The sequence below is a fragment of the Ovis aries genome, chromosome 22 (assembly GCF_016772045.2).
Source record: "Ovis aries strain OAR_USU_Benz2616 breed Rambouillet chromosome 22, ARS-UI_Ramb_v3.0, whole genome shotgun sequence".
In the NCBI taxonomy this organism is placed as follows: Eukaryota; Metazoa; Chordata; class Mammalia; order Artiodactyla; family Bovidae; genus Ovis; species Ovis aries.
In genome coordinates this window covers 17,087,499-17,113,201 of record NC_056075.1, presented here as the reverse complement: position 1 = coordinate 17,113,201, position 25,703 = coordinate 17,087,499, and the positions used below count along the sequence as shown (strand labels likewise).

The window sequence follows — 25,703 nt, the reverse complement described above, 5'->3', positions numbered from 1 at the left end:
AAATGCAAAAAAGCAAATGGCTGTCTGAGGAGGCCTTACAAATAGCTGTGAAAAGAAGAGAAGTGAAAAGCAAAGGAGAAAAGGAAAGATATAAGAATCTGAATTCAGAGTTCCAAAGAATAGCAGGAAGAGATAAGAAAGCCTTCCTCAGCGATCAATGCAAAGAAATAGAGGAAAACAACAGAATGGGAAAGACTAGAGATCTCTTCAAGAAAATTAGAGACATCAAGGGAATATTTCATGCAAAGATGGGCTCGATAAAGGACAGAAATGGTATGGACCTCACAGAAGCAGAAGATATTAAGAAGAGGTGGCAAGAATACACAGAAGAACTGTACAAAAAAGATCTTCATGACCCAGATAATCACGATGTCGTGATTACTCACCTAGAGCCAGACATCCTGGAATGTGAAGTCAAGTGGGCCTTAGGAAGCATCACTACGAACAAAGCTAGTGGAGGTGATAGAATTCCAGTTGAGCTATTTCAAATCCTGAAAGATGATGCTGTGAAAGTGCTGCACTCAATATGCCAGCAAATTTGGAAAACTCAGCAGTGGCCACAGGACTGGAAAAGGTCAGTTTTCATTCCAATCCCAAAGAAAGGCAATGCCAAAGAATGCTCAAACTACCACACAATTGCACTCATCTCACATGCTAGTAAAGTAATGCTCAAAATTCTCCAAGCCAGGCTTCAGCAATACATGAACCATGAACTCCCAGATATTCGAGGTGGTTTTAGAAAAGGCAGAGGAACCAGAGATCAAATAGCCAACATCTGCTGGATCATCGAAAAAGCAAGAGAGTTCCAGAAAACATCTATTTCTGCTTTATTGACTATACCAAAGCCTTTGACTGTGTGAATCACAAGAAACTGTGGGAAATTCTGAAAGAGATGGGAATACAGACCACCTGACCTGCCTCTTGAGAAGCCTATATGCAGGTCAGGAAGCAACAGTTAGAACTGGACATGGAACAACAGACCGGTTCCGAATAGGAAAAGGAGTACGTCAAGGCTGCATATTGTCACCTTGCTTATTTAACTTATATGCAGAGTACATTATGAGAAATGCTGGGCTGGAAGAAGCACAAGCTGGAATCAAGATTTCCGGGAGAAATACCAATCACCTCAGGTGTGCAGATGACACCACCCTTATGGCAGAAAGTGAAGAGGAACTAAAAATCCTTTCAATGAAAATGAAAGAGGAGAGTAAAAAAGTTGACTTAAAGCTCAACATTCAGAAAACGAAGATCATGGCATCTGGTCCCATCACTTCATGGGAGATAGATGGGGAAACAGTGGAAACAGTGTCAGACTTTATTTTTCTGGGTTCCAAAATCACTGCAGATGGTGACTGCAGCCATGAAATTAAAAGACGCTTACTCCTTGGAAGGAAAGTTATGACCAACCTAGACAGCATATTGAAAAGCAGAGACATTACTTTGCCAACTAAGGTCCATCTAGTCAGGGCTATGATTTTTCCAGTAGTCATATATGGATGTGAGAGTTGGACTGTGAAGAAGGCTGAGCGCTGAAGAATTGATGCTTTTGAACTGTGGTGTTGGAGAAGACTCTTGAGAGTCCCTTGGACTGCAAGGAGATACAACCAGTCCATTCTGAAGGAGATCAACCCTGGGTGTTCATTGGAAGGACTGATGCTGAAGCGGAAACTCCAATACTTTGGCCACCTCATGCGAAGAGTTGACTCATTGGAAAAGACCCTGATGCTGGGAGGGATTGGGGGCAGGAGGAGAAGGGGATGACAGAGGATGACATGGCTGGATGACATCACCGACTTGATAGATATGAGTTTCGGTAAACTCTGAGAGTTGGTGATGGACAGGGAGGCCTGGTGTGTTGCGGTTCATGGGGTCACAAAGAGTCGGACTCGACTGAGTGACTTAACTGAACTGAACTGATACACAGTGTCCCTGAAACCATTTACTGAAGGGATTATTCTTTCCCCATTGTGTACTCTGGCACCCTTGTCAAAGATCAGTTAATCATATATATGTGGGTTTTTTTTTTTAAGGACTCTATTCTGTTCCATGCCTGTCTTTATGCCAGCACCATGCTGTTTTTATTACAGCACCTTAAATTAAATTAAATGTAATATATTTTAAAATCCACAGGTTGATACCTCCAGGTTTGTTTTACTTTCTCAGGATTGTTCTGGCTTTGTATGGTCTTTTGTTCTGCAAATGAATTTCATATATATTTTTTCTGTTTCAGTAAAACACACCACTGCGATTTTAATGGGGACTGCACTGAATGTGTGGATCACTTTTAGCAGTATGGGTACTTTAACAATATTAAGTCTTTCATGAACAGAGGCTGTCTTTCCATTGTGTCTTCCTTAATTTCTTTCATCAGTGCTTTGTGGTTTTCAGTGTGCAAGTCTTTCTCTGAAGAACTAAGGGACCAAACAGAAAAGCTACCAGGAGAAGCTCAAGGCTCATCCATGCTTTTCTAGCCCTGTCCTACCTTGATTGGGGGAATTACATTCAAATTACATTCCACCCTCACCCTCATCTTTCCACCCTCAACTGTGCTAAGTCAAAAGGGCTTGTCAAGCTTGAAAGCAAGAATTGGGCCATGTTATTCAGGAGGTAAAGGTTTCAAAAAAGTTAAAAAGCAAATACAAAATAATATATCCCTTTTCTTTCAAATGTAGTTCCCAGGAGTGAGCGGAATAGAAAGGGCCCTTGGCTGTCCCCAGCATCTCTGGCAACCTTCTTCCCTTTTGTGGCACCCTCCTTTCTCTTCCAGCAGCTAGATCCTAGGCAAGGAATTTGGCTCAAAAAAAAACAAAATAGGCAGCCAGTCCTATTTCAGCTATGGAGCATCCAGGTGAGAGTGTAGTTTGTTCTGAATTTGTATTTGGAGCCAACTAATGACCAAACATTACCTTGCCAGTCATTGTGCAGTCATGTATTTCCCTCAGAAAACTGGAGAGGCAGGTAAACTGTGGTCTAGGCCATGGTGAGCAGGATCCATGATTTTACCCATTGTTGTTTTCCAGAGACCAAGGGAATGAAGACCTCCATATCATTCGCAAATGGTAACGCCAGATTTTAAGCCAGGTATGGTTACTACAGGGCCTGTGCTTTCTCCAGGAAGTTCTTTCTGCGACACTGAATTGGGCCAAGAGACCTTGGAGGAGCCTCTTCTTTTGAGGTCTGAGAGAGGAGTTGAACCCCCCTTCCTCACATGCTGATCTACTTTCTGAAAAAGGGAGACTGTGAAGGCAGACAAAAGCCTATTGTTTCTTTGAATGTAATCTTAAGTAGTTGAGATAACATATATATTAGTCAATAATTAGAACTCAGTTGATGGTAGCTTGGAAGAAAAGTTTTGACCAACCTAGACAGAATATTAAAAAGCAGAGACATTGCTTTGCCAACAGAGGTCCATCTAGTCAAAGCTATGGTTTTTCTAGTAGTCATGTATGGATGTGAGATTTGGACTGTGAAGAAAGCTGAGCACCGAAGAATCGATGCTTTTGAACTGTGGTGATGGAGAAGACTCTTGAGAGTCCCTTGTACAGCAAGGAGATAAAACCAGTCAATCCTAAAGGAAATCAGTCTTAAATATTCATTGGAAGGACTGATGCTGAAGCTGAAGCTCCAATACTTTGGCCACCTGATTGGAAAAACTGACTCATTTGAAAAGGCCCTGATGCTGGGAAAGATTGAAGGCAAGAGGAGAAGGGGACGACAGAGAATGAGATGGTTGGATGGCATCACTGACTCGATGGACATGAGTTTGAGCAAGCTCCAGGAGTTGGTGATGGACAGGGAAGTCTAGAGGGCTGAAGTCCATGGGGTTGCCGAGTCAGACATGACTGAGCAACTCAGCTGATGGGAGCTAATGGAACAATATACTTATAAACTGTAAGTACTATAATTTTTGGTCTTCAGGACCAACACATGACATTTGAAATAATGAGTAGATCTAGGGGTACCTCTTTCAGCCTCTGCTTAAATTTTTTTCTTATTCTGGAATAATGAAGAAAAGAAGGAATTTAGAGTCAGGATTCAAATGATCCCCCAACTCTTCAAGATGTAATGAAAATGACACTATCTTCTTGTTTCCTTGGGACTTACTTAGTTTCTACTTCCTAAGTGTCTTTATAGAGGAAAATCCTTACCTAAGACATCTAACTGTTGATTCTTCTTCTGACATTTGAGACGCCACTTGTGGCAGATTCTAATAGGTGCCTACTCAACAGCCTTGCAGATTCCTTACAATCTGGCTTACAGATTCATGATTTTACCTGGTAGAAGAAAGCAATTTGCTCAAGAAGATTCCCCGGTTCCAGGGAATGAACAGTGATTGTCTAAACCAACCATGGTAACCCATTCCCCTTTATCACAGGTTGGTTTACCAAATTCTGGCTAATGGTATCTAAAAAGATGTCTGTTGACACTTTTGCAGAGTTGGAGAGAGATATATGCAAGATAAACTTCTTTCTTTCCTGCATTGGCTTTGCACAGAGCAGTAGCTGCCATTTTAGCACCACAATAAAGCCAAGAAAATAATTGAAAAGCTGATATTGTTAAGCTAAAGAACTAGCCCAGAACTATCTATCTCAAGGATTATTACCATGTGAGAAGATAAAGAATCCTGTTATTTAAACCCTTTGGAGGCACATATTCTATAATTTACAACCAAAATCATTCTAACAAGTATATCATTATTTCACAAACTTACCCCAAACTGCCCTTGGAGTGGCGGTAAGAAAACCCCATTGAAGGAGCAACTGGAGTAAGGGCAATAACTGGTGTTAAAGAGTTGAATGATGCTTTGCTGACATTGTCGGAAGCGTCCAGTGCCACGGATGTCAACGTCAGAGAGTGGATAAAATGAAGAATTCAACTCATATCTCATGGTACAGAAACCTTCGTTGAAGACACTCATCTTTACTTTCCTTCTGTATCCGGAGTGAAAGCATGGTTCACGGATGATTCCATTTGTACCCTGAAGGGGAAAAAATCACTTAAAGGCACCACGTGCAAATGCCTTGGACAAAAGCACCAGTCTGACTTCATTAATGTATAGCAACTGAACAACATCCAGGCACTCAGCACTGGCATCAGTAGGCCCCTGCTCTGTCTTTTTGACCCTTGGGAATAGTCGTATTTGTTTAACAGGCACCAGAAATGGTATCAGATGTAAATGAACTTTTGCTACTCATAGGAAGCTAATGTGGTTGAAGCTGGGCCCAGAGATTCCACTTGTTTGGATTGGCCCTGAGTGCTTAGGTCAGAAGCAGATCCACAAGGAACACTCTCAAGGGTCTCAAAATTCTGAGCCTGAGGTAGTTCTCTGGGGGTCTGCTTATCTTCCTGCCCCCAAGTCTAAGCCAGAAGCAAAAATCCCAAGAACTAGAAGTGCCATAAATCATATTGACACAGGAGTATCAAAATGATTTTCAGCCCACAGCTCAGTCTGTTCAAGAGAAGACAGGGGGCAGCGATGGATGAGAGGCTTAGTGGAGCCTTAGGGCAGCAGCCCCTCCACTCATGGCAGTCATCTTATTGACAGTGCAGAAAGCTTGGGAGGAAAGCATGCACACACACACATACAATACTCTAGGCTTTTCATTGTCAGCTCTACAGGGATGAGAAATTATTTCCAAAGAAAGGATTTGAGTCGTGTTCTTGGAGACAGTGCAGTAAACAAACATAGGAGGTGATGTCTAGATGGGACAGTTCACAGGAATTGACCAGATGTTCATAGATATCCTCCCTGAAAAATTTTGGAAAGTACAGCAACCAACTTCAAACCAATTATGCAGTAGAAATAGAAAACAACAAGATGTGGGGGCTGGAGGCCCCCAGCTGTTGGGAGGGTGGTCTGGATTCAGTTATACTTGCCTGAAGTCCCAGGGCCAGTTTCTGAAAAAGTGCTTGGTCTTTCCCATAGCACAGGAAGCTGTGTGTGTATACATTGTAGTTCTTGCCATAGAGGCGAAAGTACAGGTTGTTGTCTGGAGACTCAGTCGTTTCATTTCGGGGCACAAAAGTGATTTGTGTAGAGGCTCCCCCAAGGTCTAAAGCTCCATAGGTTTCCTGAGTATCGTCTTTGCTTGGCTTCAAGTTAAACCAACTCAATTTCTGAAAAAGAGTATAGTCACCAGCTGTAGAAGCCTCTGTACATCTCGCTTTTCATATGATTTCTCGGACTCAAGGACTTCCTAAGGCATAGGAGCATAAGGGTGACACCAAGCTCACCAGAGGTTCCTGAGTCTGCATCAAATCAACAGCAAGAAAAGAGGGGCTTCAGAGACTCAGCTCAGATTGTAGCAATACAGGGCCAGTTTACAACCGGGGGCCGGAAAGACTAAAATTCCAATCTCCACTCATTTGCTCATTAGCTGCGTGACTTTAGGCAGAATAATTACCTTCTCTAGGCCTCCATTTGTGGCTTTTCAATGAGAGAACATCTCCTGTAAGTATTCTGAAGATTAAATCAAATGGTATATGAAAAATGCTTTGCATATAGCACAAGACACACAGCACTGGGAAGATAACAGATACCTTTATTTTCAATGATAGATTTTTAATTTTTCTATGTGTGCGTGTGTGCATACAAAGTCACTTCAGTCCTGTCCGACTCTTTGCAACCCTATGGACTAAAGCCCACCAGGCTCCTCTGTCCATGGGATTCTCCAGAAGACGACTGGAGTGGGTTGCCATGTCTTCCTCCATGGGATCTTTCGGACCCTGGGATCAAACCCATGTCTCTTGTGTCTCCTGCAGTGGCAGGCGGGTTCTTTACCACTAGTGCCACCCAGGAAGACTGATTTTTCTACACTTCTTTATTTTTTATTTTTTCTGTATCTCTGTAAGGTGAAGATATGGCTCCCTTATTCTCCGATAGTAAGAGCAGTTGAAAGAGAATTATACCTCTGGTGACCCTTGCAAATATGAGAGGACGTTAATTTGTTCATTTATCCATCATTCATTCTGTTTAATGGCATTGACCCCCATGGAGCCACCTCCCAGGGTGCTGTGAGATAATCACCTGAGTGAATTTGCCCAGCAAATAGTTGACAGTAATCCAGCCATAGGCACCTTCCTCCTGGCCACTGATGATTCTGGCACCTTGGAAGTCAAAGGGGTACTTGCTGATGCTGCTTGCAACCACAGCCAGGATCTTGTCTGCCATCTGTTTATTTTCCATCCTGCACAAAGAGCTGAGGTTACTGGTTTTGTTTGAATAACTACAACTACCTACTGCAGCCAGAGCTTCCAGCCTGTTCTACTAGGAAGCTGAACCACAGACTCATGGACTAAACAGATGGATGGGGATCCCCACACATGGCTGTCTGAGGAGCCCTCCCTTGGGGTGAGGCATAACTACTCTTGGCCCCCTCTCTCCAAATCCAAATCCTTTCAATCCCTACATAGGTTGGTCCTCTTAAAAGACCATTTGCATTCGTTGTTGCCTGGCTCCAGGAAATTATCAGAGTAATTTTAATTACGGTGGTAGTAGCTGGATATTGCTTGATCACCAAACCTAGAGCTGAGCTGTGCTACATTAGCTATTAATGGAGGCTTTGAGCTGCTTACACAGCCTCAGGACTCTCCTTGAGGTTTTTAATTAGGGCTCTAGTAAATTCCAGGTGGTAAACGTCCTGAGACAGATACCCAAACTCAGTTGGTGCCAGATTGGTTAAAAAATAAAACAACTTTCTCATATTGTGCCTTGGTTTTTGGGTTTGAAATCTTGAGATCTAAAGAAGAAATCTTCCAGGGTTGTCATAATGAAGATGGACAACAACTGCTTTCACCAAGGTTTGCACGCTCAGCCATGTCTGACTCTTTGCGGCCCCATGGACTGTAGTCCACCAGACTCCTCTGTCCGTGGGATTTTTCGGGCAAGGATACTGGAGTGGGTTGCCATTTCCTTCTCCAAGGAGTCGTCCCAACCTGGGGTCAAACCCATGTCTCTTGTGTCTCCTGCATTAGCAGGTGGATTCTTTTACCACTGCACCACCTAGGAAGCCCTTCCAGGATCTAGCTAATACAATACCGAGAGTCTCTGGGTCAGAAAATGCTGCCTTCCAACTGGCATCAGACTCCATAATCTCTCAGTCGAATGCCTTCCATACCCTAGCAATGGGCCTCCTTATCCCTAGCTTTCCTCCCTTCCAATCCACCTCTCTACCAGTGTGCATGGCACACTGCATGGCAAATAGAGGGGAAAATGTGGGCGCAGCGGCAGATTTCCTCTTCTTGGGCTCCAAAATCACTGTGGATGGTGACTGCAGCCATGAAATCAGAAGACGTTTGCTTCTTGGTAGGAAAGCTACGACAAACCTAGATGTGTGTTGAAAAGCAGAGACATTACTCTGCTGACAAAGGTCTGTATAGTCAAGGCCATGGTTTTCCCAGTGGTCACATACGGTTGTGAGAGTTGGCCCACAAAGAAAACAGGAAACCAAAGAGTTGATGCCTTCGAACTGTGGTGCTGGAGAAGAGTCCTGAAAGTCCCTTGGACAGCAAGGAGATTCACCCAGTTAAACGTAAGGGAGATAAAATGAATATTCACTGGAAGGAGTGATGCTGAAGCTGGAGCTCCAGGATTTTGGTCATCTGATGCTAACAGACGACTCATTGGAAAAGTCCCTGATGCTTGGAAAGATTGAGGACAGAAGGAGAAGAGGGTGTCAGAGGATGAGATGACTGGACGGCATCACCAATGCAATGATAATGAACTTGGGCAAGCTCCAGGAGATGGTGAAGGCCAGGGAGGCCTGGCGTGCCACAGGCCATGGGGTCGCGAAGAGTCAGACTCGACTGGGTAACTGAGTGTCACCGGTTGTGAAGCATCCTTTCGTGGCTTCCCATTATTTCCCAGATAAACTCCAATCTCCTTGGCATGGCCCATGAGGCACACTGTGATTTGAACCTTGCCCTCTTGGAATCCCACTCAGAACCTGGCTCTACCACTTGCCAGATGAGTGACCTTTGGTGAGTTCCTTAACATCTGTGCACCACAGCTTTCTTAATCTGGTTAAGAATAGCTAATGGTACCTCTTACTTTATAGAGTTACCTCCGTAACATGGTGCTGAGAACGTAGAAAAGGCCCAACAAATACAAGCTTCTACCACTATTATTGTCACTATTGATATTTACCCTATGCACCCTGTGTTCCGTTTGTGCAGAACTATCTATAGTCCTCTGAACAGGCCCTGGTCTCTCACATATCCCTCTTGGGTACAGTGATTAGAATACAAGATCCAGGAAAAGGAGGGACTTGTGCCTGACATGTAATAGGTGTCCAATAAACATAGGTTATCAGAGAAGGCAATGGCACCCCACTCCAGTACTCTTGCCTGGAAAATCCCATGGATGGAGGAGCGTGGTGGGCTGCAGTCCATGGGGTCGCTAAGAGTCGGACCTGACTGAGCGACTTCACTTTCACTTTTCACTTTCATGCATTGGAGAAGGAAATGGCAACCCACACCAGTGTTCTTGCCTGGAGAATCCCAGGGATGGGGGAGCCTGCTGGGCTGCCGTCTATGGGGTCGCACAGAGTCGGACACGACTGAAGCGACTTAGCAGTAGCAGTAGCAAACATAGGTTATGGAATACATAACATCTACTTGGCCTGTGATGCCCTTCTCCCAACCTCCAACAAGCCCTCAATGATTTGGTTCATGGACTCCTCCTCTGGTGAGTCTTCTTGATCTCCTCCCATCCTTGGCAGGGACAGGTATGTTCCTGTAGCAGCTCTGAGCACTCCTCTAGCAAAGAATTGGCCACCCTGTATCAAAACTCGGATCTTGGGAGATGAATAGTCTATTCCCATGTCCTGGGACAGAGGAGGTGGTCACTACACACTGAATCAATGAGTGAACAAACAAATGAAAAATTAAGCCGATAGGTGCTAAGTGGTGACCAGTAACTCTGTGCTGGGACAATTTGTGTCTTGGGACATCTGTGATCTCCTCTGGGTCTCCTCCTCCCAGATATGGAATGGCTAAATCTGTTACCCCAAATATCAGAGTATACAGGCTCAATCTTTCTTTGTGCCATCACTCCCTTGAACTCCCTGTGGGGAGATCAGCACGAGGGCTTTTTTTTTTTTTTTTTTTACATATGTAAACTCCCATTATTATACATTCAAAGACTTTGGGAATATTATCTGTTCACTGACATTTTCTTCGGTGTGGATGTTTAGCATCTCTAGAATTGTGTTAAGAAGTAGTGTGGCATTTGCTCATAGTTCAGAGGCTCTAGTGCAACCAAGCCCAACTCCCAGCTGTGCTCAGTCCCTACAGGCTGCTATACCTGAGCAACCGCATGCCGGCCGTGGCTCCCAGGTAAACAGGTGTTTCTGTGTGCTGGATTGATGGAATCACTTTCCTGGCTCTTTCCATGCATGCAGTCAGATAGACATTGATTTCATTTAATTTTTTAGCAAAGCTTGAGATTCCAGGACCTAGAGAAAGATGTAGAAGCAGATGAGAATCGTTTTTAAAAGTAAAGGACATATCGTCACATTATTAGAGAAAATAGTGATGTTTTCTGAGAAAATGCAAGCAGATAATTTCTTTTTTTGATATTTATTAGGTTTCGGTGGGCTTCCCAGGTGTCTCAGTGGTAAAGAATTCACCTGCCAAGCAGGAGACCCAGGTTTGATCCCTGAGGTGGAATGATCCCCTGGAAAAAGAAAAGGCAACTCATTCCAGTATTCTTGCCTGGGAAATCACATGGACAGAGGAGCCTGACAGGCTACAGTCCATGCGATTGCAAGTCAGATGTGACTTAGCAACTAAACAACAACATTAGGTTTTGGTACTTAAAGGATAACTCACTGGATCTAACCCTGGTAAGATTTATTGTCACACCTCGAGCTAGTTTTGTTTGCTGTTCAACAATTTTGCCACTGGGTGGTGCAATTTTCACATTCAATGACATAACCTTCCTAAAAACAGGCTCTCAGATTTTAATGGGGATCTTATAGATAACTACTCTATATATAGCTGCTTTATGACATTTCTTCCACAAAGCTGTAGTTAAAAACACTAATTCCTAGAAGACCAGAAAGGTGAAAGGTAACATTTAGAATAAAAATTAAGAGTCTCATGTTCTACCGACTGAGCTAGCTGGGCACCCAGAGAGATGGCGCGGGGAGGGAGGTGGGAGGGGGGTTCAGGATGGGGAACACGTGTACATCCGTGGCGGATTCATGCTGATGTATGGCAAAACCAATACAATATTGTAAAGTAATTAGCCTCCAGTTAAAATTAATTAATTTATATTAAAAAAATTTTTTAAAGGAAGAAAAATTAAAATATGCACCAGGCACATGGGCTTTTACTGAAAAGATAGGAATGGCTACTAACTGGCTATATAATTGTGGCCAGTCCCCTAAAGTTTCTGAAGCAAAATTTCTTCCTTCGTTAGAAAAAACAGGAATAGTATTCATGATTCCTCAGCAATTTTCGCATTCTGATATCCTGACTGCCTTGCAAAACTGTTTATCCAGTTTTAGAGCCTTTTAAACTGTTGCTATGGAGAGGATTAGAGCCAAGATTCCTTAAATTTTTTAAAGTTAGCACAACAATTTTGGCTCATTTTAAGCTAAAAATGTACATTTTCAATGCTTTATAATGAGGATTTGCTTTAACAGTAAGTATCCAGATCTTATCCATGCTGCTGCTATTGTTTAGTTGCTAAGTGGTATCTGACTCTTTGTGACCCATGAACTGTAGCCCGCCAGGCTCCTCTGTCTATGGGACTCTCCAGGCAAGAATACTGGAGTGGGTTGCCATTTCCTTCTACAGGGGATCTTCCCAACCCAGGAACTGAACCTGCATCTCCTGCACTGGCAGAGGGATTCTTTACCACCTAGCCACCTGGGAGGCCTCTATCTCACCCATATCATTCACCAGTATCATTCGCCAAATTTTAAACAGCTTGTCCACTTCACTGTAATAAGAAAAATCAGCTCCAAGTTACCAGCTAACTGTTTTGATTCCAAAAAGTCTGGCCTTCAGTAACTGGTGGCTCTCAACTCAACCTTTTTTTCTGTTTAAATATTTGATTAGAGAACTCTCTCCCTCTCTCTCTTTTGAGAAGGGAAAATTACTGCAATTATTAGACCAAATATGCATGGGATAAATCTCCATAGATAGCTGTGAGGTTAACAGAGCAACACGACTTTCAGAAATGGAAGGCAATGAATAATTAAATAGAAGTCAATAAAATGACGGATTCGGGTTTTAAGAAATGTTTGAAATACTATCTCAGAATTTATGAGACCAAACTGAGGACATCAGGCACTGGATACCATGACTCGCTGTCTTAGAAACACCTCCTATTTACAGCTTTCCTGACAAACTATGAAAAGTCAGTTATCTTCTGGGGCATAGGTAACCTGTCTGACTAAAACTAAACAGTAGGTCCCTGGCTCCAACGGCCAAGAGAGGAGTCCTAAGATGACAGTGCCATGTGGTAACATTCAGTGCCTGCTGGAGTGTTGGATGGGAGGGAGCAGAGGGAGCTGTTGTCAACAACTCTGTCTTGTTTTGTGACCTGGAAAGAAAACTGACTAGGAAAAAGCTCAGCATGCAATGCAGTGACTCAGAGTAGCAGGGAGCCTGGCGTTGTACTAGGAGGCGAGATTCTTTCCCTAGGTCTGTTCCTACTCGCAAGTCACTAGACTTTCAGATTTTTTGCTTCCTTTTCTGTAAAACAAGATTTCAGTGATCCACAGGGTCTTTTTTGCAGCCCTAAGGGTCTATGATTTGCCTGCCTATACAGAAGCTAAAGGCTTTTAGAAATTTCTTCCAAGCCTCGAATTAGAGCACAAAGACTGAGAGCAGCAGTTCTCTGGACCAGCAGCATCAGCATCACCTGGGACCTTGTTAGAAATGCAAACTCTCAGACCTTGTCTCAGACCTACTGATCCAGAAACTCTGGGGTGAGAGCAGGCATCTGTGGTTCTGATGCAGGCTCAAATTTGAGAACCACTATCTAACACGTGGGTTTTAAGTTGTGCATGTCTTTGCCCAGCAAAGGAAACCACCAACAAAACGAAAAGACAGCCTACTGAATAGGAGGAGATATTTGCTAATGAGATGACCGATAAGGGTTTAGTTAAATTGGAGATCTCAGTTTGAGCTCCAGTTCCATCACTTACTAGCTCAAGTAACCTTAAACAAGTGACATAACTTCTTGAAACATCAGTGCCCTCATTGGAAAAAAAAAATGGGAATACATTCCTTACAGGGAGATTGTGAGGATGAAATAACGCATTTTCAGTACTTGGTGCATAGCACACAGAAGTGTCCTGTTGACGGGAGCTATTACCGAATTATTCTAAAGTTTATTTTTCAAGGGCTATATCATTAAGGACTGGTCCCAGTACTATTTTCTAATGATAATACATTATTTATAAAATAGCAACAGTAGCAGCTCCACTACGTTCTCACCTGACTTCCCTTTTCCTCGTGTGTTTCACTTTTCGCATGCCTCTTGTTCTCTTGTGCCCACTCTCTCCCGGCCCCTTTTCCTTCGTCTTACCTTTCAGCTTGCATTCTTCTATCTGAGTCACCACCCCCGTGTCATTCTCCTTCTCTGCCGGCCATCTATAGATGTACAAACTCGTGTGAGAGGAGCCTGCATCCAGCACAATCCCAAACTGAGGGCAAAACAAACCGAGAACTTGTCAGCATTACATCATTCTTCTCCACGTTGAGCTTGCAACAGAAAGGACACAAAAGACAGGGGCTTTCAGAAACAGGAGGAGAAAGTATTTCAACTCATGGTGAGGGTGGGTTGGGTGCTGGGGGAGTGAGTGCCTGGAGTTGTGCTGATCACAAGATCGACCAACACACCAGTCCCTCTAGAACTGTGGCTCTCAGTGCTGGCTGCACGTTAGCAGCATCCAGGCTTTACCCAAGGAGGGGCCTGGCATTGGAAGCTTCCCAGGTGATCAGTACACTGAAGTAGCTGAGACATTAGAAAGGGAATAGAAAGCAATTAATCCAGCAGTTCCCAAGCCTGGAATCATGTGACAACAATGTGAAGAGTTTCAAAGGCTACCGCTGCTAGCGCCTGGCTCCCAGATTTGTGATTTGATTGGTCTAGTATGTATGAGGTCTGGAAGAGAGATATCGAAAATATTAAATGTACCTGTTTTTTTATTACAAATATAGCTATAAATTGTATTCGATAAATTTTAAAAGATTTGTACTTTGATTTCATGATTTTGGCTTTTAAGCATAGAAGGCATGGAAAGAAGAATGAAGCAAAGGAAGAGGGTGGAGGAGGAAGGGTAAGAAGACAATATGAGAAAGAATGAGGTGGCCAGAACAGAAAGCTGCCTCTTCATATTTCACGAGGATGGGAAATGCACCAGCAAGTGTTGTGAGGAGTATTCTATAAGAATTGGCTGGCTTAACCTTCACTGCTATAAAGGACATACTGTTCTCATCCCCAATATACAGATGAGAAAAGAAAGTACAAAGAGGTTAAGTAATTTCCTCAAGATTCAGAGTGATTAGGTGACGGAGCCTGGATTTGGATCAGAGTTAGACCTAACTAAGGCCTTGTGTTTCTAGTACAGAGGAACAGAGGAGCAAGGTATAGGACAATAGTTTTCCAATTGGCGCCCCATTGAAAGGACTTCTAAACAGGGATGACTATAGCAAAGTGTCCTGATGAATTTTTGCACGTACGCACATCCATATAAACCACCACCAAGATGAAGGTCAGTTCAGTCATTCAGTCGTGTCTGACTCTTTGCGACCCCATGAGCTCCAGCACGCCAGGCTTCCCCGTCCATCACCAACTCCCAGGGCCCACCCAAACTCATGTCCATTGAGTCAGTGATGCCATGCAACCATCTCATCCTCTGTCATCCTCTTCTCCTCCTGCCTTCAATCTTTCCCAGCATCAGGGTCTTTTCAAATGAGTCAGCTCTTCACATCAGGTGGCCAAAGCATTGGAGTTTCAGCTTTGGCATCAGTCCTTCCAATGAATATTTAGGACTGATCTCCTTTAGAATGGACTGGTTGGGTCTCCTTGCAGTCCAAGGACTCTCAAGAGTCTTCTCCAATACCACAGTTCAAAAGCATCAATTCTTCGGCGCTCAGCTTTCTTTATAGTCCAACTCTCACATCCATACATGACTACTAGAAAATCACAGCCTCGACTAGACAGACCTTTGCTGGCAAAGTAATGTCTCTGCTTTTTAATATGCTGTCTAGGTTGGTTATAACTTTCCTTCCAAGGAGCAAGCGTCTTTTAATTTCATGGCTGCAATCACCATCTGCAGTGATTTTGGAACCCCAAAAAATAAAGTTTCTCACTGTTTCTACTGTTTCCCCATCTATTTGCCATGAAGTGATGGGACTGGATGCCATGATCTTCGTTTTCTGAATGTTGAGCCAACTTTTTCACTCTCCTCTTTCACTTTCATCAAGAGGCTCTTTAGTTCTTCTTCACTTTCTGCCATAAGGGTGGTGTCATCTGCATATCTGAGGTTATTGATATTTCTCCCGGCAATCTTGATTCCAGCTTGTGCTTCCTCCAGCTCAGCGTTTTTCATGATGTACTCTGCATATAAGTTAAATAAGCAGGGTGACAATATACAGCCTTGACGTACTCCTTGTCCTATTTGGAACTGGTCTGTTGTTCCATGTCCAGTTCTAACTGTTGCTTCCTGACCTACATACAGATTTCTCAAGAGGCAGATCAGGTGGTCTGGTATTCCCAACTCTTTCAGAATTTTCCACAGTTTATTGTGATCCACACAGTCAAAGGCTTTGGCATAGTCAAGAAAGCAGAAATAGATGTTTTTCTGGAACTCTCTTGCTTTTTCCATGATCCAGCGGATGTTGGCAATTTGATCTCTGATTCCTCTGCCTTTTTTAAAACCACCTTGAACATCTGGGAGTTCACGGTTCACGTATTGCTGAAGCCTGGCTTGGAGAATTTTGAGCATTACTTTACTAGTGGGTGAGATGAGTGCAATTGTGTGGTAGTTTGAGCATTCTTTGGCACTGCCTTTCTTTGGGATTGGAATGAAAACTGACCTTTTCCAGTCCTGTGGCCACTGCTGAATTTTCCAAATCTGCAGTACTTTCACAGCATCATCTTTCAGGATTTGAAATAGCTCAACTGGAATTCCATCACCTCCACTAGCTTTGTTCGTAGTGATGCTTTCTAAGGCCCACTTGACTTCACATTCCAGGATGTCTAGCTCTAGGTGAGTGATTATACCATCGTGATTATCTGGGTTGAAGATCTTTTTTTGTACAGTTCTTCTGTGTATTCTTGCCACCTCTTCTTAATATCTTCTGCTTCTGTTAGGTCCATACTATTTCTGTCCTTTATCGAGCCCATCTTTGCATGAAATATTCTCTTGGTATCTCTAATTTTCTTAAAGAGATCTCTGCTGCTACTGCTGCTAAGTTGGTTCAGTCGTGTCTGACTCTGTGCGACCCCATAGATGGCAGCCCACCAGGCTCCCCCGTCCCTGGGATTCTTCAGGCAAGAACACTGGAGTGGGTTGCCATTTCCTTCTCCAATGCATGAAAGTGAAAAGTGAAAGTGAAGTCACTCAGTAGTGTCCAACTCTTCGCAACCCCATGTACTGCAGCCTACCAGGCTCCTCTGTCCATGGGATTTTCCAGGCAGGAGTACTGGAGTGGGGTGCCATTGCCTTCTCCAGTCTTTCCCATTCTGTTGTTTTCCTCTATTCCTTTGCATTGATCGCTGAGGAAGGCATTCTTATCTCTCCTTGCTATTCTTTGAAACTTTGCATTCAAATGCTTATATCTTTCCTTTTCTCCTTTGCTATTCACTTCTCTTCTTTTCACAGCTATTTGTAAGGCCTCCTCAGACAGCCATTTTGCTTTTTTGCATTTCTTTTTCTTGAGGATGGTCTTGATCCCTGTCTCCTGTACAATGTCACAAACCTCTGTCCATAGTTCTTCAGGCACTCTGTCTATCAGATGTAGTCCCTTAAATCGATTTGTCACTTCCACTGTGTAAACATAAGGGATTTGATTTAGGCATGCAACATTTTCTAGCCCCCAGGTCGTTTTCAGTGTCCCTCTCAGCCAGCTTCCCCCACAGGAAGCCAGTCTTGACGTCTGTCACCATGGAGGAGTTCTGCCTGTTTGGAACGGCAGTAAATGGGCTCACACCGTATGCACCCCGATGTCTAACTTCTTTCATTCCACAAGTCTCTAAGATGCATTCAGGCTGTGAGTACCCATAGTTTGTCCCTCGTCGCTTCTGTGCTTCATTATATGCATGCACTGTACGTTTATCCATTCCACGGTTGGACATTGGAGTGGTTTCCAAATGTGAAAAACATTTTGTGGGCCTAAGCACCCATTTATTTCAGGTATCTCCCAGGAGTAGATTGCCCACTGGGCTTCCCACGTGGCGCTAGTGGTAAAGAACCCACCTGCCAATGCAGGAGATATGAGATGTGGATTCAACGCCTGGGTCGGGAAGATCCCCCGGAGGAGGGCATGGCAACCCACTCCAGTATTCTTGCCTGGAGAATATCATGGACAAGGGAGGCTGGTGGGCTACAGTCCATGGGGTAACAAAGAGTTGGACAAGACTGAAGCAACTTAGCACACAAGCAGACTGCCCAATGCCCATTTTGAGCGATTAATACTCATCTTTGGTGACGCCCCTGGGCTTAATCAGGAAAATAAATGACATGGTTATCAATGTCTGCCACAGGCTTGTGAGGAGATTATGGTGGCTCAGGTGCCTTTTATTTGTCACCCCTATCCTAGAAATAAACATCAAGCAAAGTAAATGGAAGGGAAAGGTAAGTAAAGGATGAGAAACCAAGGAGGTGCTTCTCAAGTGTGAGCCAGCCACTCACTTGAGTCACACTTTGCTGCCCATCTGAGCTGCGGACCTCACAGTGTGGTCTGCCACTTGATACTGCTTAAGTCAGCAGTTTTATATCTATCGCCTCGTATTGTCTTATCACCTGGGAAGAACCTAAGAGCCTCCAGGAAGAAAAGAAGAATTAGAATTAACTGACCTCCCTGAACCACTGCTGCTGCTGCTGCTGCTGTTAAGTCGCTTCAGTCATGTCCGACTCCGTGCGACCTCACAGACGGCAGTCCACCAGGCTCCCCCATCCCTGGGATTCTTTAGGCAAGAACACTGGAGTGGGTTGCCATTGCCTTCTCCAATGCATGAAAGTGAAAAGTGAAAGTGAAGTTGCTCAGTCGTGTCCGACTCTTAGCGACTCCATGGACTGTAGCCTACCAGGCTCCTCTGTCCATGGGATTTTCCAGGCAATAGTACTGGAGTGGATTGTCATTTCCTTCTCCAGTGGATCTTCCTGACCCAGGGATCAAACCCAGGTCTCCCACATTGTAGACAGACGCTTTACCGTCTGAGCCACCAGGAACCACTACGGAGAGCTAAATGTCAAGCTTGTTGAGGTGTCGAGTTTTCTTCCATTTCGCCACCAGGGAGTGCCACTGTCCTGCTGTGTGAGCCTCCCTGACCTTCCATAACCTCCACGATGTTCTCTGCCCCCTTTTGCACAGAGACTTCCCTATGGTGACCAGCATTACACCCTTACAAAGGAAAGGGCCGGCATGCTGGTTTTGGGCATGGTGATGAAGGAAACGGCACAGACTCCTCTGCAACTAGGCCTGCAGTGAGATCAAACCAAGAATCGCCTAAGGTGGTGGCCTCTGTGCACAGAGAGGAATCTGAGATCTGGGACCTTTGAACCCATGGGAAACCTCCCAGTGTGGAGAAAGAGCCTCCGGGCTTACATGGCAGAAAACCCTGCTTTTCCCTAGCAGGGCCCCTGAATTCTCCCTGCCAGAAAATGCCCCAACCACAGAAGCACGTGATAAAGGCTAGCTAGGCAGCAGCGCAAGCAGCCTTATTCTGGAACCAGGATGTTCTATTCTGTCTACTCTGTTGACATGAAAGTTACTCTTCCAGTAGAACAGAGGGACCAGGCTTGCTCCTATCAGCCTGTTTCACCAAGGCCTTACACAGTGAGGTGATTGAGAGACGAAAACTTTCACCACATTTCATTTCACAAGTGCTTGAGAAGAGCTGGTAGACAGACTTTAACACAGGTATTGACGTATGCATTTCACCTTATATATATAGCAGCTAAACTGTTGAATTTTACTAAATGTTTTTCGTCTTCCAAAATGGATTGCACACACACACACACACACACACACACACACACACACACACAAAATTGGCATCGCTTGCTGTCTTATGGATAGGTAAAGCTTGATTGTCTGAAAATTCTTAGGTTTGAACATATGGGGTGTTTGCCTTTCATTGTTGCAACACTAACAGCATATTCATTTGCCGTTCATCGCTGGCTCATTATAGAGTTAGAAGTTCATTTCCCCTAACTGAAATGAACTTCCACAGTTCATTTCCAGAGCAGTTTGACTTGAATGGGTACTTTAATAGTTACGCCTCACCTGACCAATCTAGAACCCCAGGAGCCACTAGCTTTTGTTCTCTTTCCTTACACCAGTATTTTCCAGAGCACTAAGCCTGCAAGGACCCGGGTGAAGAAAGCTCCCCAGAAGTTTGGGGAATGCTTGCTCCCCATCCTGGGCTCATGAACCCGCTATGTAGTGACTACTTCAGAGAAGTCTGACAGTGGAGAAACCCGCTTAACCTTGTTTAAGCTGGCATCCCCCAGACTCGGTGACAACAGAATTATATTTTAAATACAATCTCCACCCTATAGAAATGCTTTGTGAAATGCTTGCCATGTTATCACTCTACCCAGTGTGTCTCTGTAGCTCATATTTAAGACATTTCTAAAAGCCCGTATGTCCTTCACATCAAAGAAAAATCGAAGATTTGAGTAGCGAGCTAGAGATCTGACATCCTCTTAATATTATTTTCAATATTACTTCATTTTTTAAAAGTACTACAAGTTTATTAAATAGCATCTAGAAAATTAAGAGAAAAGGAAAAAAGACATTTACGATTTCACCAACTAGACATCACTGTTCCTTTATTCCCTTCTGATCTTTTTCAATTCGTGGTAATTTTTATATAGTTGTGATCAGACTGTGTAAATCTTGATCTTAAGCTAGTTTTTGGTCGTGTACATGATTTTATCAGTGATAATTGATCTTGATGAGCTGTGTTGAGTGAATAGAAGCAGTGGTCTAGAAAGAGGGTGTTGGTTCTTGAGACACGAATGTTGGAGCCTTGGTGAAGATCCGGGGATAGGGTGGCAACAAGCCTGAGCTCAGGGAGACTAGAGGCCATGTGGAGGGGGCAAGATCTTATCTTAGGATGGAAATACTTCTACCTCTGCAAATGTCATAAGCCCAGCTTCTGAGTAAGTCTCCTTCAATGCGAAAAGAAAGAAAACTGGAACATCAGATGACGCGCTTCTACCCGTGACTTGGCAGAACTGGGATGTTTAACCCTCTCCTTGCTCAGAAAACTGCCCTCATACGATTCTACTCTCAGTTCCCCACTGGCCATGAGATTTCTGTTTCAGAGATTTGGCCCTGAGAGCCCTTCACCTGGGACCCAGCCCTGTTTGACCTTCTCAGATTGGAATCTACCCTCTTAATCCATGCCTCGGATTGCCTGTGTTTTCCCTCCAAAGACGGTACTTATAACAATGTGTACTTACATATTTACATGACTAGTTGATTAATATCTGTCTTCCCTGTTAGATTCTAAGCCATGTTAGGGCAGTTCTGCGTTGCTTACTATGGTATATCCAGTATCTACCATGGTAGATCCTATTATGTGTTAAGTGCAAAGAAGGAATTCAACAGACAATTGCTGAGTCACATGAACGAATGAGGGGAGTTAGAACTATATGGTCCCTAAACTCCTTCCAGTCCTAAAAGACGTGAATATACCATGGGGCTGAGTTCCATCCCTCCCCCACAACAAAAACCCCAGAAGTCAGGTAACATGGGCTACAGCGTGAATTAACTCTTTATGGTTTCTTCACACATATTGGTCCTTCAGAATCTTTCTTAAAAGCCCTGTAGTTTTAATGGTAACTTCAGCAACCTCATCGCTCTGTTTCTGTGAGCGCTTTAGAATAAACAGAGCTTGTCCTTTTGAATGACTCTAGTGCTCTGTAAACAAATCAGGTCTGCATTAGCTACAGGGATGCTGGAAGCACCTGGAAACAATTAGGGACCATTTTCTTCTCTTCTTTTTTCTTTAGCTGGAGTTACTAGACCTTTAATACAAACTGCAGTTTTGTTGTCTATTATTTTTATTTTTTAATTGTGGTAAAACACACAGACCCTACAACTGACCAGGTTAACTATTTTTAAGTGCACAGTATGGCATTAAGTACATTCGTACTATTGTGTAGCCATCACCACCTCTCATCTCCAGGTGTTGCTGCTTTTTGTTGTTTTGTTTTTAAATCCAGTGGAATGAAAATACTATAGTTATTTTCCAAGAGTATTTGAGGTTGAAGATTGATGCAAATTCTTCCAAAGTCTCCATTAAAAAAAAGAAAAAATCACAGGCGCTGTCCTAAAAGATAGCACTTTAGTTCCCAGTGACAAAAGCAGATGCCCAGCACAGGTTAGCAGCAGTTGGAAATCTTGGGAGCACTGGCTTCAGTGACCACAACACACCAAGAGCTGAGGGACTTTCCTTAAACTCATCCCCAAAGCAGTGTGGACAGCTGGTCTCCACTGAGAGCTTCTGATGCACTGGGCACTCTGATAAGTGAGCTGGCAGTCCTATTCCATTTAATCCTTACAGCCATCTTCCAAGTAGCTATTATCACCATGTTACATATAAGGAAACTGATGTGCGGAGAGAATTTGCTTGCCAGAAGTCTCAAAGCTAGCAAATGGTAGATCTGGGGTTGAAATCAAAGCTGTCTGGCATTCCAGGGAAGTGGCAAGTTTTAATGAAGGCTTTGGACAGGGTCAGTTTGGTGCCTTAGAAAGAAACGTGTGGGGTTCTGTGTGTGCCAGAATGTGCAATGCTTGTGCTGTAGCAATATCCTGACAGGTCGATAACGGCAATTTAGGAAGTGGTGAGCCAAACAGACCTCAAAGCTACCTCCCCACCAGGTCCACAGGACAAAAACACTTTCCCAGGGGACATTTAGGTACAGATAATGATTCTTCAGTATATTAAGGTCCCAGTTTGTTTGCTTTAATGTGGTCACTGCATATTTACCCAGCAGCAGTTCCCAGACTTTAATGTCACGAGAACGGCCCAGGATGCCTGTTATGTGTGTGGATTCCTGGGCCCTACACACTGGAGGTCTGAATTATGTAGGCTCTGGGAATGAGGATGCGGAGCCAGGACCCAGAGGGCATCCTGAGGCAGAGGCCTGCCTCCCACACTGACAAATTCTTCTGTCCTTCTTCACATCCTCTTCACATCCAAGCAGGGAGCCCACTCTACTCACTGAGTCAGCAAACTTCTGTGAGGCCACCCCAGTCAGATGCTGTGCTGGCTGTAATTTAACATTTATTCTGTTGACAGTTCAGTTAATGATCGTCTCTTCCGCTAGACTATAGCTTCGTGAGGATCAGGACCTGGCCAGTCTTGCTCACTGCTGTATTCCTAGGGCCTAAAGCAGGGTAGATGGTCAACGACTATTTATTAAATGAATGAATGGAGTGAAAGGTTAAGACAATATTGATATATGCAAAGATGAATGAAACCCAGTCCTTGCCTCAGAATGCTTACAACCTGGGTGGCTGGGCAAGTAAGGCCATCAGTACAAAAGAGAGTTCTTGTGTTTTGTGAGATATGGTCAGGCATGAGGCAACCACTTTCCAACCAGGCTGAACCCAAACTGGATCAGGCAGGAAGATGAGAAGACTGGATCTTTGGAACTGGAGGGCTAACCTGAACTGGGCTAGAAGAGGGCGAGTCAGATGGGAAGAGGCAGGGAAAAGATAAGTGGTGATTTGTCACCAGGCAGACAGGCTGCAAAGATGATAATAACACATAAGTTGCCAAAAACAAGGGTGTGTGGTGGGCCAGTATCCTGTTCTGCACTTCACACTGCGTTTACTTTATCCCGCTCAATTCCTACAGTAATCTACAAGATAGCAGTGATCAGCTCTGTCTTACAAATGGAGAAACTGAGGCTCAGAGAAGTTATGTCCTATCTCTATAAGAGCAGAGCTGAGGTTTAAACCCAGGTGGTATGAATCCATGGCCTCTGCTGTGTTGCACTCCAAGCAGACAGAATTAATGATCCCCACAATAAGACAGGGATGAAGAGTCAGGAAATGTGTAGAGACAGCCGAAAGCCTTCCCGTTCAGAAGCATATGGCCACCACCCTCTTTAAACAGAAGCATGGAGAGATTGTTCTCAACATGACATCCAAGGTGTTCCATCTTTATCTTAAAAGGTCCTCTAAAGAATCTAATGATAAATAATTATGAATAAATAAATTGGGAAAGGAGTATGTCAAGGCTACTTATTGTCACCCTGATTATTTAACTTAAATGCAGAGTACATCATGCTTGGATGAAATACAAGCTGGAATCAAGATTGCCAGGAGAAATATCAATAACCTCAGATACTCAGATGACACCATCCTTATGGCAGAAAGCAAAGAAGAATCAAAGAGCCTCTTGATGAAAATGAAAGAGGAGAGTGAAAAAGTTGGCTTAAAACTCAACATTCAAAACACTAAGATCATGGCATCCGATCCCATCACTTCATGGCAAATAGGTGGGGAAACAGTAGAAACAGTGAGAAACTTTATTTTGGGGAGCTCCAAAATAACTGCAGATGGTGACTGCAGCCATGAAATTAAAATATGATTGCTCCTTGGAAGAAAAGCTATGACCAACCTAGACAGCATATTATAAAGCAGAGATATTACTTTACCAACAAAGGTCTGTCTAGTCAAAGCTATGGTTTTTCCAGCAGTCATGTATGGATGTGAGGGTTGGACTATAAAAAAAGCAGAGTGCTGAAGAATGGATGCTTTTGAACTGTGGTGTTGAAGAAGACTCTTGAGAGTCCCTTGGACAGCAAGGAGCTCCAACCAGTCCATCCTAAAGGAAATCAGTCCTGAATATTCATTGGAAGGACTGATGCTGAAGCTGAAACTCCAATACTTTGGCCACCTGATGCAAAGAACTGACTCACTAGAAAAGACCCTGATGCGGGGAAAGATTGAAGGCAGGAGGAGAAGGGGACGACAGAGGATGAGATGGTTGGATGGCATCACTGACTTGATGGATATGAGTTTTAGCAAGCTCTGGGAATTGGTGATGGATAGGGAAGCCTGGCTTGCTGCAGTCCATGGGATTGCAAAGAGTCAGATATGACTGAGCGACTGAACTGAACTGAAAGGAATCTAATCACTTAGATCTGGTGGACCTCAGTGTCTCTCACAGTATCTCCTTAATACCTTAATTCCATGGCAATGCCTTAGTTCCAGCCTAATCTGCCTTGTCTACACAACGTCAGGAATATCCTACCTGATCTCTCTTCTAATCTGCTCTCCAGCCAAGAAGAATCTCAGAAACACAATCTGCACCCCACCTCCCTTTTGCTTCCCAGGTAGCTCAGTGGTAAAGAATCTGTCCACCAACACAGGAGACACAAGAGACGCAGGTTCTATCCCTGGCTTGGGAAGATTTACTAGAGGAGGGCATGGCAACCCTCTCCAATATTCTTCCTGGAGAGTTCCATGGACAGAGGAGTCTGCGAGGCTATAGTCCATGGGTTGCAAACAGTCAGATGCGACTGAGCACACAGGCACACACCCTGTTTAAAATATAAGCAGTGGTTGACAAGCATGACTGCTCATTAAAATCACCTGGGAAGGTTCTAAAACATACCCCCAAAGATTCTAACAGACCCAGGGTAGAGTCCAGAAATGAGTATTTTTAAAAAGCCCCCCAGGAGCCAATCTTGAGCACTGCTACAGCTGAATGAGATATCCATCACTGAGCTAGGCATACTCAGGTGGAAGTCTCCTCTCCCACCATTCCTTCCTGCCCTATGTTCAATATTCTAGCCACGATGAACTGTTGGTGATTCCCCAGGATCATCTGTTTATTTTCAGCTGCCACTCTGCAACAAATGGTATGGTCTTTGTCCAGAAAATGTCCTAGCTCACCTCCTGTCAGACTCCTTAGTGTTCTTCATTACTTGGCCCCAAGGCCACCTCCTCCGTGAAGTCTTCACATGACCAGGCACAACTGGTGACTCCTTCCTCTGGGCAGCTGTAGCACTACACCTATATTCACATGTCTCTGTTGTTCTGAAACTATGTGTACAAACGACTCTCTCTCCTACAAAAGGGTATCACAACAGTGATGCTTCAGATAACTTTGGTGGCCACTTCATGCTTTTTTCTAGCTCAACCTGTATCTTACCTCTCTATTTCTTCACAGAGTCTTCTCTCCTACTACCTCGTAGTCCCACACAGCCCCTCTGACATATGCATAAACCTGGAAGTGCCAAGGAGCTAACCTCTGGGGCAACCCTTGACCAACAGGGATGAGAATGCAGGGATAAATCCCTAGAGCAGTAATTCAGAAGTGCTTTCTCCACAGCTCTTCAGAGGGTTCTAGTGGGATTGGGCCAATCATACTACTATAAAGATTCACTTTAGATGACAAAGACCTTGTTCCATTTTTCCAGGCCAACACAATAACACAGAATCACAACAGTCTTGAAGACAACCATCATGAATGACAAAAAGTCATC

General features: G+C 43.9%; 1 protein-coding gene across 6 annotated transcripts in view; it reads right to left on the bottom strand.

The window, feature by feature from the left end:
• Positions 1-25,703, bottom strand: part of LOC101107489 (ectonucleoside triphosphate diphosphohydrolase 1) — a 203,407-nt gene that overhangs the window by 120,028 nt on the left and 57,676 nt on the right. For all 6 annotated transcript variants that reach the window (XM_027960446.3, XM_060405071.1, XM_012102653.4 and 3 more), the window contains 5 exons: positions 13,544-13,661; positions 10,304-10,454; positions 7,028-7,187; positions 5,878-6,117; positions 4,712-4,978 (listed from right to left, as the gene is read on the bottom strand). In XM_027960446.3, the coding sequence (XP_027816247.3) occupies positions 4,712-4,978; positions 5,878-6,117; positions 7,028-7,187; positions 10,304-10,392 (756 nt within the window). In that variant the 5' untranslated portion in view covers positions 10,393-10,454; positions 13,544-13,661. The remainder of the gene's footprint in view (positions 1-4,711; positions 4,979-5,877; positions 6,118-7,027; positions 7,188-10,303; positions 10,455-13,543; positions 13,662-25,703) is intronic.